General features: G+C 52.7%; 1 protein-coding gene across 1 annotated transcript in view; it reads left to right on the top strand.

The window, feature by feature from the left end:
- PLXNA4 (plexin A4) overlaps positions 1 to 15,462 on the top strand; it is a 591,498-nt gene that overhangs the window by 232,520 nt on the left and 343,516 nt on the right. Inside the window, 1 exon segment of the mRNA XM_047695300.1 lies at positions 13,760 to 13,942. Within this exon segment, the coding sequence (XP_047551256.1) occupies positions 13,760 to 13,942 (183 nt within the window).

Below are 15,462 nucleotides of genomic sequence, written 5' to 3'. Positions count from 1 at the left end.
TGAGAGCAGAAAGGAGGAGGCCAGAAACTCCACACTGGGCTGGGCTGTGTCCCCAGCCAGTATAAAAGGCCATGCCAGCTTGTAATGTCAAGTATCAGTTTCCTTTGATTTGGCCGACACTTGGATGGCTTTGCTCTGGTGCTCAGGTGCTCGGCCACAATTCACTTGGCCCCAGCTCAGACCACACATGCCCACCCCACCTCCCTGCCTGCCATCAGCCAGGCTAGAGTCCTGGGCCTCCCCGGGAGGAACCCTCATGGGTGCACCATTTGCAAACCCAGCTTTTCCTCCACCCATTCACGTGGCTTTTTCCCTTGAAGCAAGGATTGACAAGTTGAATCTAGAGTTCTCTTTGGCCTCTGGGTCCAAGATTCCCTGGAGGCCTGTGAAGTGGGACAGATTCTCAGATGGCCTCTGTCCCGTGGCATTCCTTCCTTAAGACAGTGGAGGAGGGAAGCTTGGGCCCAGGAAGTTGACTTTTAAGACCTGTGTTTTGTAGGCTAGGTGTTCCCTGTGGGCTTTATCATAATTACAACCCAAAAAGTTTGAGAAGGTGTGATTAGTGGTTCGTTTTTTAAATTGAGATATAACTGACATATGACATTATATTGGTTTCAGATGTATAACGTAACAATCCAATATTTGTATGTATTGCAAAGTGATCACCATACTAAGTCTGGTTAGCCGCACATAGTTACAAATGTCTTGTGATAAGAGCTTCTAAGATCTATGCTCTTAGCAACTTTCAAGTATACAGCACAGTATCTTAACCATGTAGTCGCCACGCAGGACATCTCATCCCCAGGACTTAGTTATTTTATGGCTGGAAGTTTGCACTTCTTGACCAGTGATTTTACTGTGTTTTACAGTGTTTTACTGTGCTCCTGTTGTCTTCATTCCCTAAGGATACGACGCCCATCTCGTGGTGTCCTTCAGGGCCTCCCAGCCCCTGACATTGCTTGGGATCCCCATTTCTTCTCCTGAACTCGGGCCTCCAGCCCTCAGAACAGGCAACAGTATAAGCCCTGGCCCCTGACCCCCTCACTAGGTCCCAGCTGCCACTCTGGCTGTGTTCAAGGAATGTGGGGTGGCATGGGAAGAGAACACAGGTGTGACTTGGGCTGCCACGCCGGGGAGCATTTGTGGAGCCACATGGTGGGCCACGGCCTGATGACCATACAGGAGAAGTGTCACACTGCGAGGCTGGAATCTTGGTCTGCAGGCTCCAGAGAGCTTCCTGTTGTTTTTATTCCAGGTAAATCAGAGAAGACTGGCAGAGCCCACATCCGAGATAAGGGATGGTGGCCCGGAGTGGCCTCCTCTTGGGACTGGGTCGCTGTCAATGTAAAGGCTTAGCAAACACAAACCAAAAAAGTGGGTGTTGGGTGTAGAGGATGGAGAAGCAGCCCGGATGTTTTCTGGTGCTTGTGGGTGGGAGATGGCAGTGGATTTCATCTTTGCCTTCTGGCCATTCTTTACCTGCGTCCTGGCTTTCCCAGCTTGAATAGAAAGAGATACCAAGGACAACTGGTCTAATGTCTGAAAATTACCTACAGGTCTCAGGAGGGCATGGGCAGAAAGAGGGTCCTAGAGGCATCAGCCAGGGGTCCTATTCTGTCTTGGAATCAGGGGATTAAAGGCCAACCTGAGGCCCTTTGCTTGTGCACATCCAGGAGGGTTAACGCTAATGATAGAATCTCTGTTTCTGCTGCTCAGCACTGTCTCTGGTCCCTTTTGAAGGCTGTCACACAGGCTTCGCAAAGTGTCTGTCTGCAGAACACAAGATGATTGGCATGAGGAACTCATGCCAATGGCATCTGTCATGTGCCAGGGCCCTGAGCAGACCAAGGGGACAGCTCCCAGCCTTTTCTTGGAGCCGGATGGTCCTGATCCAGAGTGGGACAGCCAGGCTGGAGAGTGTGCTCTTGTGGGCCAAGGCTCTTGGGCTCTACATGGGCCGAGTGGCCTGGCCTCCCAGAGTCCCCCAGGCATAGCTATCCATGCCTCCTCAACCTTTCTTCACCTTCTCAGCTAACTCACAGAACACTAGCCCTTCCACCTCCAAATGAATTAATGATTGAAGGAAGCATTTATCAGGCCCTGGCAATGCATCCCCTCCCGGTGGATGCCAAGAACTGTGAAATGACATCAGTGTCCAGGAGCCCAAGGGTCCAGGAGGGAGCTGCTCCCCAGCAGGTGATGATGACCCGTGTAGCAGGAACGATGGCTGTGGTCACAGGAAAGGTCGTCACTCGTGCCACTGTCTTCTTTGAGTTTGGATCTGATTGAGAAGTGGACATGGGAGTCAGGGAGTGTCAGCTTTAGCGCTGATAAAGCTGAATGGGGTAAAAATCAGCTTCTTCCTCTTCCTCTCAAAACTTGAACTTTGGGTGACCTTCCAATACAAAATGTAGGTGCTTGGGGCAGAAACTATTATCCAGAGTCATTGCCTCACACGGGTCAGGTCTCCGTAGCGGGAGGGGAGAGGGGTGGCCTTCAAGCTGCCTGGTGATCCCCTCGCGGGGGTCCATTTGTATTGGGCCTGACAGTTTCCAGAGGGGTTCATCACCTCCTTTTCTTCTCATGATGGTGCTGTAGGATAATAGCAGAGGCAACATCCTCTCCAGCGGAGAAACTGGAGGAACAGAAAAGTCAAATACTTCACTCAAGGTCATGGGATTCGTGGACAAGAACCCACTCTGCATCCTCATTCTTAGACCTGTGTTCTCCCCAGCAGGGCTCGGTGGTGTGTTAGTAGCATCTGGCAGGGGACAATCTATGGTGCAGGGATTGTCTGGGCACTACGGGGCACTTACGATCCTGGGTCCTGGACCCTAGAGCGCTAAGTGCCAGGGAACCCCTCACCACTGCAAGAATTAGAAAAGCCTCTCGCATTTCTGGAAGTCCAGGGTGGAGAACCATTGCCAAACCACATGCCTATCTGACTTGGGGTTCACCCACCAGCCCTGCTCTATCCCACACTCTTCACAGAGGCGCGGGGACTGAGATTTTATTTTTAACCCCAAGCGTCTCTTCATGCCGGACAGTGGGGAATAGTACAGGAGAACCCAGTTCACAGGGGCCCTTGCTTCAACTCCTGTAGGCATTAGTTTGGCAACACGGCAGCCCTGGGGGGAGACAGGGTCAGCCCTCCACCCTGCCTTGGTCTTGGGCTGGCCTCCCATCCCAGCCTGGATGGTTCTCGGGTTTGTCTGGCGCCGGGGCTCCTGAAAAGCCATGAGAGGGAGCATCCGGAATGGTCAGGAGGCCATCCCGGGCTCCAGGGGCTGGTTTCTGCCTGTCCGCTCAGGGTGTTTTCTTGTTCCCAGCCAGCAGGAAGTGTGGCTCTGGTTAGATGGGGTGCATCCTGTTGTTCATGGCGCTAGGCAAGGCTTTCTCCTGCCGCTCAGGCCAGGAACTCCTCTTGTCTGCCCCATGCCTCCTCTTGTCTCCCCCATGCTCCATTACATCTGACACACACACACACACGCACACACTAGGCCCACCAAACGTGCTCTCTGCACACCACACTCAAGTCGCAGGCCCCCGACTCACGGGCCCCGGCACTCACGCCCCACCGCCTGCTGACCCAGTACTCCAGACTTCAAGGTCGGCATTTGGGGGCCTGCCACACTGCAACCCCAGTCTTTACAGAACCACGTGTTCCCTCTCTCCCCTGGATTTGGCTTCTGTGCTAGGCACACCAGTGAGAAGGCCATCTACCTCCCTCTTTTTGGCCAGCAGGGTTTGCAATGACCGTCATCTCGCAGCTAAGTACACATGGTGCTTTAGGGCCCAGGATGGTGGCTGAGCCTTGGGTGGTGTGCTGGGCCAGGCGAAGGGACACGTCCCCTCAGAATGCCAAAGCCTGTTGAGTCAGCAGGGAGAATGATGGGACCCAGGAGACCTCCGAGGCCCCGAGGCCCTCTCTCAGCTGCTCTCTCTGCTGTGTTCTGCTGTGGAGCTTCTGCTCATCTCCTTAGTCCCTCTCCCTTCTTTGTGTGATGGATTCTCCACCCACACACTACATGGAGCTGCTAATGCAGCGAGCTCCCTCTCACGTGCACACACACGCACGCACACGCCCCACACGGCGTGCGGCTGCCCAGCCAGCACTGGCAGCCGGGTCCCTCGTTCAGTGAGCACGCACACTGGCCAGATGTCACGGCCCAGCTCCGCACTCTGGGCCTTTCCAAGCCCCGTCATCCTCACGGGGCGGTGTCTTGGCTGGGATTCTGGCTGGAGAGTTCTGGCCTCTGGGTCTCAGCCAGTCCCAGCTCGTGAGAGGCCACTGGGCTCGTAAGTGGCTTCCCTTTCACTTGGAGTCATACATTCCCTCTTTAGGAAGGGGGTGATAAAAATACTATCCCTTTCCTAAAGCCTGTTGAGACTCCTTAGGAAAGAGGACTGCATAGACTTTAATAAGTGACAGGAGACACGGGACACCTTGTGTTTGTAAGCTGCTTTAACATTTCATGGCCCCACAGGTGGGGCCTTTATTCTCCTTCAGTTCTAAGAACCACCCGATGGGCTCGAAAGGGACTTAATAACACTGCTAGGATTTCAGACGTGTATTTTTTTCTTCACCAGTATCTGCATTGGAGAGATTTGGGCTGTGCCTAAGCCAAAGGTTACGTTCCATATCCCAGGCCTGGAATGTCCCCTGTTCACCCGCCTGTCCATCCAGCACACGTTATGAATGCTAAGTGAAGGCATCTGAAGGAGAGGTTACATTTCAAGCCGGACCCTCCCTGCCGCTACCTTCAGGTGTCCCTCGGTTTTCGCAAGGCAGGAGGGAATGACTGCACGTTGGTGCCAGGTGCTTGATTTTTTCATTAATCAAGTTAGTGGAGAGAAGACAAAAAGACAACTAGGGGAGTTTCCCGTTTGGCCTCTCCATGTATGTGTCCTCCCCTGGTGGATTGGGCCCCACAGGCTGTCCATGAAGATGAAACGGGATCTGCAGGAGAAGAAAGCCCATGTCTTTCCCAGTTTCGGTGTCATTACTGTGTCTCTGTCAGCGTTCCAAGATATAATGGGATTTGTTTGGCTGATTTATCCCGCGTGCAGGCAACATTACCCAGACTCACACACGGGCCTGAGAAGCAAGAGGGGAAGATGCGCGGCTACAAGAGTGGGGCTAATAAAATTTACTCCCACTAACAAGGGAATGGCTGACCCCATAATTCAGCCTGGCCAGCGGGGCCACTGCCTCCCAGTGCCTGCCAGAAAATGCACAAACTTAATCATCGTGGCGTGCCCTGCTCCAATTATAGCTCTGGTGGCGCTGAGGCGTCTGGGAGGGGAGAGGGGATGAGGGATTGATGGGCAGTGTGGGCCCTCTTTGCCCTTGGCAAGGAGCTACTGAGCACCTTTGCAGCTAAGGCACAAATGGACAGAAGCAGCACCCAGTGGGGTGCTTGGGACAATTTCCAATGCCAAGAAGCCTTCCCTGGTATCCCCCTAGGGTCCAGCCTCTGCAACTCGGCCTCTGGACTAGCCTCAGCGTGGTTGCCATCTGTAGAACTGGGGTCCTGGTTCTCTTGCTCTGGTCATGTTGTCATGGGCTTGTCTGCTTACCAGAGGGAGAAACTGAGGGCTCTCTGCAGCTGAGCTAATGAGGAGAAGGTCGTGGACCTGGGTGGTAGCTGCTCTTTGCCGGCTGCATTCAGCAGTTCCTAGGAGGGGTGCATTGCCACGGCCGACTGTTGGCTACCAGCAGGCCTGCAGAGTGTGCTTGGACTAATGCCTCTCAAAATAGTGGCCTGAGCTTCCTGTTACAAGGGTAGCTTGTTATGATGATGAGTGAAAGACCACTTAGCTCTCTGGTGGGATGGAGCACAGACAGTCTCAAACACACACAGAAATACTAACATGGGTACAAAAATAAGCATTGCTTTTGGCAAATCACTTCCATGGATTCACAGGTAGTCAAGTGCCTTCAAACAGTGAATGTTTGCATCGGAAGCCACGTACACATATAGAACTCCTACAACATGATGACCTTCTGACCTATATTTTAGTCCCCTCCCTTTTAAGATGCTCGGAAACAGGGCACATGACTCTTGGGGACGTTGGTGTGATTTGTGGGTTGTTCTACCAACCCCTAGCCACTTCTCATGAAGTCCCTTCCATAACAGTTTTGTCTAAGTAGGTTATTGGCACTGTGCTTTGCTGGCTTCCCTCCTCTGTCTCCGTACACATTCATTTTTCCCTACTATCTCATTGAAGAAGACACAATACCGGAATCATTCTGAGATACTGCATTAGTAATGAAGTGGATGAGACCTCATTCCCTCATTCTGTTTCCAACATCTGAGCTCACCCCCGGGGTATCAGGGCCGGCCTTCACCTGCTGCAGGACTTACCTGGCTTTCCAGAGCCATGCAGGGTCAGCATGGGCCATGGGCAGACCTTCAGGGGAGGGTTAGAACTCAGAAAAGAGACACAAAATTTTATGGAGGACAGTACAGCAATTGGTGGGTCACATAGCCCAGTTTTGGGGATTGCTTCCTTTGTTGCAGAAACGAGCACTCGGGCACGTGGGCTATTTGATAGAGTAAGAAGATTTTGGTAAGGGTAGACCTAAGCCTACCAAACCTCCTCAAGATGTTTCCACCTCCCTGAGCACTCTGGCTGCTTACTTCTCTGCCTGCCCCAGTCAGAGGGTGCTCAGAGTCCTCTCAGGGGCAGATGCGCGGTGGGCATCAGCTCCTGCTGCATTTATTAACACCTTAGGGGTCCGTGGTCATATTTGAGCTACGGCCCCTGATAAGTGGGTGATTATTGCCTTCTTGTATTGCAGAGTTTTACAGCTGGAGTCCGTATCTGGACCCAAGCTACTTCAGCTTATCTGATCAATATCTCCCTTTAAAAAGAAATCCCACGTGCGTAATTCACTGAGTCCCCATTTCCAGCGGAAGTCTGCTATGGTCAGCTTTCAGGATGCGTGTGTGTGTGTGTGTGTGTGTGTAAATTAATTAATTAATGGGAAGAATTCAGGGTAGCTGAGCATGAAGAATCCAAGATCTTTTCTTTTCCACATCAGCAGGCACCTCGTGGGCATCCCTCCTCTTTTTCTCCTAATTTGCATTCCTTTTCAAAACTTCAGCCCTTGCTTTTCTTTGGGACCCACAGACCCAGGAAGGGAGGAAGTCCTGTTGTGACAATTGGCCAGTGGCCTCCTCCACAGGGCAGAGTTCGTTGCTTCCAGAGGCCCCGGAAAGGCAGAGCCGTCGTGTTGGGTGACAGGAGAAGTGGAGGCAGGGGGTCTTCCCTGAGCAGCCTCTGACCCTGGGATAGCTTCCTTTGGGGGTACCCTATAGCCACCCCGGGGGAGGCCCCTATGTAAGGTCAGCTTTTTTCCTCCAGAGGAAGATTTGGGGTTCTGGTACCATTTTCCCCTCAATGGGTCCCATGGGGGTCATTTCGCTCTGTACGCCTCTATTTCCTCTTCTGTTTAACGGGGCTGTTGGAGTCTAAGATGCTGACTTCTTTGCCTTCTCTGAGCCCGCCGAGGGGTGAAAGCCTGGCGTGCTCTGTGCTGGCTGGAGCACTCGGAGCTGAGCCTGCGCATGGCCTCTCCTGAAAGCCGCGATGCTTCCCTGGGCCCGCTCTACCTCTAGCACTGTGTATGCAGCTGAGGCAGGACACAGATGACCTTGTCCGAGTCTTGTCCCAGGTCTGTCTCCCCCAGCGGGAAAGGAGCAGAAACAGATGAGATGTTTCCATATGTGTATTTTTGGGTCCTTACCTAGGCCTTTGTCTACTTGTCCCTTCCTACACGTTCTCAAGCATTATAATGAGTGAGAAACAGTAAATAGTGTTGTTGTCACTTACTGCCCTAGCTTCCCGTCATAGAGACAGGAGATCCAATAACCTAAGATACAAAAAGTGTGAGGGAAAAAGGCCGAACAAAAGCCTCTTCAGTGGGTGAGCTTGGGCAAGTCTCTGGTACCTTCTCCCCCGTGTGATGGTCTGGCCTTCCAGCAATGGGGGTGAGCCTGGGGTCTGCATGAGGCTAGGTGCTATTTTTGCATTTAGGAAAGGCTGGGGTGCTGGTTTGGTCCCAGATGGAAGGGCTCCTCTCTTTGGTGGACCAGGAGCTGCCCACAGAGTAAGGGAGGATCAGGTCTGACTTGGTAGCCTCCATCCCAGGCCCATGTTTACTCCTGCCGACTGGAGCAGTTGGCCGCTGCCTCCCCTTTTGGAGGGGTTGGCTGCATCTGTCCATCCCTGCTGGCTCACCTGGTCGGCCTCTTTCAGATCAATTCGGGATATTTGTAAACAGCCGATGCCTGGGGTAAGAGGGGTGGCCTGTGGCTATGGAAGAGGCCGTGTCCTAGAGCTGAGCTAATTGGCCCACAGGGGGATGGACCTGGTGACCTTTACCTCATTAGCACCACATTTGGATCACTGAGCTCTGGCCTAGTTCTGACCTTTCCATAATAAGGACTCGATTTGGGGCTTCTGCCAAGGTGGGGCTGGCCTAAGACCACCCCACCGGGTAGGGGAGCTGCCTGGACTGCACCAGCCAAAGTGAGAAGCAGGTTCAGGACCAGGTCCCTGGCCGCCTCATCGCCCAAGGCCTTCCAGGTGGCTTGGCCCAGGGGTCAGGGTGACAGAGCTTCCTTATGAGTCTGTCACCAGGGCACGGGGCTGGGACGGTGCCAAGGAGCTGTCTTCCAGGTCCTCTGTCTTCCTCCACCCTCACCAGAGTCTCCACAGAGACCCCCAGACACCTCTGGGGTCCTCGGCTGACCTTTTGGCAGCTCTGCCCCAGGAGCCTGGGGAGGCGGCTGGAGGAAGGATGCCGGCAGAATTAAAACCCCCTTTCCATGGAATGATAGAGCTTTTCAGAGTGCCAGGCTCTCTGCAGAGTGGGAGCAATTTCCCCGTAATTGGTAAAGTAACCGTAACTGCTCTGTCATTTGTATGTAGCGACACGTAATTGCACGGTAACCTTTGCCGCTGCGCACGAGGGAAGCGCGGTGAGCTATTAGATTGTAATTTGGAGTGTCAGCTCCAGTTCTCCCCGCCACCTCTGCCGCCACCACCACTCGGGAGGCCGCCAGGGAGCCTCTACCTCTGGGTCCTGCGGGCCCTGCTTCCGAGCCGCTAGGCTGTCTCCTCCTACCCTGCCTGGGCTGTGCCGCCCTCAGCAAGGCCCGGACCTCTGAGGGCTCTCATGTCAGTGCTTCTCAAACCTGGCGAACGGCCACGTCACCTACCTGGGAAGGTGTTAAGATACAGGTCTCTGAGCCTTGCTCCCAGAGTTCCTGATCCAGTAGATCTGGGGTTGGTTCGAGAGTTTGCATTTCTCATACATAGCATGAAATGTTCTAGATCTTACCCCATTCCTCTGTTCCTTCCTTCAGCCTCATAGGCCTTATAGATCTGTAGGAAGTACCACTTTTGCTATTTCATCTTGATGACATTAGGCCCTCTGACTGTGGTTTAGCACTGCTCTGACGTAGAGACCATGAATTTCCCCCCAAACAGGAGACTCACAGAGGTTGTCAGAATTGTCTAAGGATGACAAACGATGAGCGTGAACAGTCCCATGGCACCAAGTGCCAGACTGTGTTCTACGTGTATTAAATCATTTAATCCTTACCACAGCATTAGGAAGTATATACTCGTATATCCCCATTTTACCAACAAAAAGCTGAGGCACAGAGAAGTTAGATACCTTGCCCAAGGTCACAGCATTAAGTGGTAGAGTTGGGGTCCAAACCGAGGCATTCTGATTGTAGGGCCACAGTGTTAACTATGGGGAAAGTCAGGCTTTCATTTTCTCTTCCATCCTTCCATCCATTCATCTATCCATCCTTCCATTTAACACATGTCTTAACCTACCACGAACCAGGAACTAAGCTCAGGGTACACAGACACCTTAAAACATGGTCCTATCCTTGAGCTCATGGTCCCTGGAATCCAGTGGACCACAGGTTTTAATTTATAAGCCATGCAACCAAGAGGACATTTGTGGAGACCAGATTTGGGATCCTCCTGATCGGGGCAGAAGGGTGGAACCCTGGCTAAGGCTTGAACAGAGAACCTTGTCTGTTCACAGGTTTGCCCAAGTAGGCACCACATATATTCCCATGAGACAGAACCTTATTTTTTTCCTTGGTGAGAATGAAGTTGCTGTCTAACAAACAAGCATTATAACAATGGCCCGAGCTCATTTGTGTGCATTTGTGGAGCAGCTGAGGGAGAGGTGTGCCTGGGCATCTGATTACACTGGGGTGCGGTCCACTCTTGCTTCCTCTGGCTGCTGCTCTCATCTTGCTGTTAATGGGGCCCAGGGGAGAGCTGGGCCAGGGTAAGAGCAGACACTCTCCTCCCCCATTGCCCATGGTGTTCTGGAATCCACGCCAGCCCTCACCTGTCGAAGGCTTTCACCAATTAGCCTTTCCTTCTAGGGCCCACATGGCCCTGGCATCTGCCTCTTACACCTCAGCCTTCCCGGTCTGTGGTCCCTATGGGGTCCCCTCCCCCTGCCCAGTGCTCTAATTGCCCCGTGGCCGCAGCTCAGACCCGGCATGGTGGTGTCCTTAGAGCCTGCACTGGTCAGAGGCCATTCTAAGTCCCTGCAGCCATCCTACCTCCTTCTGGACAGAATTCCCATTTAAAAAACGAATATGAAATATCTCAAATTGACAAAGTGGCTTTCCCATTTAGCCAATATCTTCACACCTGTTTTCTCACCTGGCCCTCAGGACAGTCCGGTCTTCCTGTTCTATAGTCAAGGGAAGGAAAGCTCCGAGAACAGGAGGGGACTATGCCAAGTTGTATAGTTTGGAAGCGGGCCGTGCATGTGAACCCGAGTCCTGTGTTTTTTCTGCTACTTCAATGTTAAAAATTACAACATTCCAAACATCCCCCACCATTGCACCTGCTTCAAGGAAACAAAGAGTCAGCCCATCGTGCCACAGCTGGAGGACCTTAGCCTCCATGTGGACCTGGACTGCACCTGGTCCAAGGCCTTGATCACACCTTTATCACCTGGAGCCCTATTTAGAGGGAGAAACCGATCCATGGGGGGAGGGTAGGGCTCGGGAGAAAGCCATCATTGTCCCCGGGATCCCAATGCCCCATTAGGAACCCCACCTGTGGCCTTGGCCTTATTTGAGTCTGATGACAGCACCATGAATTGGGCGGTGTGGGGGATGATGGTCAAGTGCAGGTGAGCAGACCACCTGCCTCCTGACTGGGCCTTTCAGGAAGCCGTCCTGAGCCGGGGATAGGCAGGGCCCTCGCCACCGGGCCGCCAGGCTGAGCTGTCCTTGCTTCCTTCCACTGAAAACTTTCCTCCCTGGGCCCCTTGCCACTAAGTTGCCAGAGTGGCAGAGACTTGGTGCATCTGAGCAAGCCACGATTTCATGCTGCACTTGGCCAAATACATATGCTCTTTTTGTAAGTGATTGTTTATTTATTGGTTTGTGTTCTGCCCAGCCAAGGGAAGGAACTGTATTCGGTCACTGGCCACTCAGAAATGTGATTCTGGGGGCTGAGCAGCCTCAGGTTCTGCCACATCCCCGAGGTACATGTTTGTGCCAAGGGTGGCAGGAGAATGTCAAACCTGGCTTGCCTTGCTCCCTGCCTCAGTTTCTCCTTGTGCCGCACGGATAATCACCCAGCCTCCTCTCCTTGGAAAATGGATCACAATGGCAAAAGTCCCTGCGGCACAGCTTGAGGTTGAGAAAGTCAGGCATGAGAGCTCCCTAGGAAGTGGAGGCAGGAACAGGCAAGGCCACGAGGAATCCCAGCATGCCCCAGGCTGCCCTTGGCATGCCTGCCGGGTCATACTGCTGCTACGTCCAGCAGGGAGAAGGCACCATCTTGCTTTATCTGGATTTTTCTTCCTTCTTTTCTTTTTATCCCTTTTACCTTCCATCACCTGTCTCCCCCACCCCACCCCCAATCTCCTCATTTTAGGAAAGAACCATAAAGATGCAACTAGACCTTGAAAGCTCCCTCCTAACTTTGACTTCTCTATTGTGTCTGTGAGGGGGAGCCGTTGGGGGCTGTGTTTGGCCTGGGGTATTGGACCAGACCACGCAAGGAAGGCCAGAGGGGATCAAAGACATGATACAGACATCTGCTCGGCACGTGGCCTGCCTGGGCCTGCCCCTGCTCTCCCCAGCTCTGCCACAGTTGCCCCCTTGATAAGGAGGGGGGGAAAGTCACAGAGAGGTTTTAGATGCTCAGCACGTTGTCTTCCCTGAGATGGACAATGCCTGTCACCCCCACCCCCACCCTGGGAAGGAGCTGAGGGGCCCCCTGAGTCCCTGGAAAGCTGAGCTGGCCACTTTCACACAGCTCCATTGGCAAGAGCCCGCCTGCTGGTTCTCCAGATGCCTTTTCCTTTGGCTGGATTGAAGCCTTTAAAAAAGTGACACCTTGGATTTTATTTTACTCCTTTTTCTGCAAAGTCCAAAGACGTTTACAGGCGAGAGCTCTATAGGCTTTATGGAAACCCATCAAAAAGCAGGGCTTGTTTCCTTCATCTTTATAGAGTGGAAAATAAAAGCACGGGAAGACGGAATAACTCTTCTAAGGCCACACAGTTCTTCTAAGAAGGAGGGAGAAGCCGGCGTAGGTGCCTAGAACCTTCGGAGAGTTCTGTGCCACACCAGAGCTGCTCGGTGGGGACGTTGGGGGCTCCGCGCTGCCATGGCAAGGTCGTCTCCGCTCCCCGGTGGGACAGAACCCAGCTGTGACCCTGTGCTCACCTGCGGATCTGGTAGCCTGGAATAAAACAAGGAGAGATTTGGCTGAAACTCCATGGGGAAAATGGTCCAAAGGTTTTTGCTGTTGGGTTTGTCCCAGCTTCTGCTCCTAGGATTGTCCAGGATTCAAGACCCGGGTATCTGGGGGACACACTCTTTAAGGAATGCTCACAGGTGTTCTAGTGATTTTTAGGGAATACAACGTTTGGGAAAGGCTAAAGGAATGTTAGACATATTTCTTCTTAAAAAGACTTTTCAGACCTTTACTGTAAGTAATCATTATGAGTCTCTTACATGGTGTTAAAACATACTGTGTTTCAGTATTAAATTATTTACTCAAGGAGCCCTATTTGGTAGAGCATCTTGGCGGGGTGGTGAGGGGGAGATTTTGACTTCCACAGAAGACACTTCAGGACATGCTGGTGTAGGTATGAAAATGCCAGGGTTGCCCATGTTTACCACGCCTTTAAAAAAGAGCAGGGAGTCTGAGATGGGGCATCATGAGGCACTAGTGTGACTTGCTGAGTTCCTTCCAGAACCTTCCATTTCTCCTAGTTCTCTCTCCCCAACTGACTGCAGCTGCCTCTGTCATGGTATTGTCATTCACGTGTTAATGTTTCTAGTTCTCTGTTCTACGCTCTCTAGTCCTCATTTGTGTGTCTGCTCAACTCAGTTGTAAGTGCGGAGGCCACGTTCCTTCTGGAGCCCACACTCATGCGTGCTGACCCAGGGCTTGCTGGTGTGATGATGATGAAGGACAATCTTAGCTACAAACATGGCGCCTGGAGGTGGAGCAGAGAGACCATGGAGGCCAGGAGAGGAAAGAGATTCTCGGGACCTGTGTTTTTCTCACCATGGTCCTGCCACCTGCTTAGGCTGGCTGTTGACAAGCCACCTGGTTTCTCTGGATCGGCGTTTTTCGTGTAAAAAAGGATTCTTCTAGCCCAAGAAGTTCCCTGACTCAGTACGTCAGCTTATTGCCTGGTTGCTCCCTCCTAATGTTTCTCCTTTTTAATTTTCAGCTCTTAACCATTGATGATAATTTCTGTGGTCTGGATATGAATGCCCCCCTGGGCGTGTCGGAGATGGTGCGCGGCATTCCCGTCTTCACGGAGGACAGGGACCGCATGACTTCTGTTATCGCATACGTCTATAAGAACCACTCTCTGGCCTTCGTGGGCACCAAAAGCGGCAAGCTGAAGAAGGTAGGAAAGAGGTGCAGTCATTCTGGTTATTCTGAAGGCGATCGATCCCCGCGGGGACGGGTACCATCTGGCTGTTTTACTACTTTGGCCCTGGTGGGCCGGTGATATGAATTTGAGCTCAGGAGCTATGTTGCTCTTGAGGTCACGGGTGATGCTCTCTCCCTTCTCTGCCTCTGTGCGGAGGGTCACTGTGGGAATCACAGTGGGAGAGCGTGGACATGCACCTCTCCCCTGCAGCTGGCGTGCACGTGGGGAGTTAGCCCAGCCTTGCGAGGCCGTCCTAGATGGCGTGTTCTCCCCAGCTTGGGTCTGTGCCCTAAACGCAAAGGCTTTCTAAGGCCGGGATGGTTGGGGAAGGTGGGCAGGGGCAAGTTCCGTACCTGTTCCTCTTGCTTCGGCCCTTTTGAGTGGTGCATCCATCTGGATTCGTGCAGGAAACAGATGGAGGAAAGTGCAGGACCTGCGAGTTGCTGACGGGGCTGAGTCAGATCGTGGGATGAGGAAATTGTGGGTACTGTGGGGGCATAGAAATTACTTGAGGCGGAGTAGAACGGTGTGATCTGGGACAGGAGCTTCTCCTCGTCGCTCTCCAGAAGCTTGCTAGCCTGGGGGTACTGGGTGATGTTGGCGCATCAGCAGTGTTGGGGGACGCGCTTCCATCCAACTTTCTTGTCTCACACCCCCTCTGCTCAGGCTTCTCATCTCAGTGACTTGGAGGTGGTGCCCCCTGGATGGGATCCAAAGCCTTCCTGAGACAACCCATACCTCCTGTTTTGTGTTGGCTGATATTTACGCTTCAGTCTTGTCCCAGGGAAGTATCGGTGAATCCATGTGAAACTCCTGCTTGTCTGATTTAGACGTGCCTTGGAATTCTCTGGATATTGTGTGATTCCGCATCGGGCACTGCCCGATCTGAGACAGCTTCGAGCTCTACTTTCTCTTTGCTGCGTTTCTGGGTATCAGCTCCATGCAGTCAAGGAGACAGGGTCTCGGCAATTCTAGAAGACTTTGTCTACTCTCCCATCCTACCATGTAACAGCCCGGCCATCATTTCTTTCTTTAAATTCTACAGGAACAGGCGGTGGGGCTGGAGTGTGAGAGTACGGAGGGGGGGAGGCGGGGAGAGGTGTGTGTGAGGTGGGGGATGTGTGGGGAGTAGTGACACGGGGAGTATCTGGAAGAGGAAGCCCATGCTGGTGAAATGCCATGAGGCACCACAAGGCTGATGCGGGCGGCATGCCACCGTCTGCTACTACCCGGAGGGCTCACCGTGATGCTGTAGTGTAGGGCCTCACGTGTCCAATACACGATGCGCCATCTACATAGCTTTAAGAACTATATTTCAGGGTTCTCTGCCTTTCTGCAAAGACTCATTAAACATAAGTGAACATTTTGCTCCTGCCCTGGAGTCTTGGAATGATTTTGGCTCATGCCTTGAGCTGAACCTTGTGGACGCCCCAGAAGGTTCCACCTGTGACACACAGGTGTGACGTCCTGTCGCAGCTCCTATTGGGTGGGGC

Source organism: Lutra lutra, chromosome 11, assembly GCF_902655055.1.
Source record: "Lutra lutra chromosome 11, mLutLut1.2, whole genome shotgun sequence".
Taxonomy (NCBI): Eukaryota; Metazoa; Chordata; class Mammalia; order Carnivora; family Mustelidae; genus Lutra; species Lutra lutra.
Note: the sequence above shows the minus strand (reverse complement) of the source record. Positions and strands in the feature narration are given on the sequence as shown.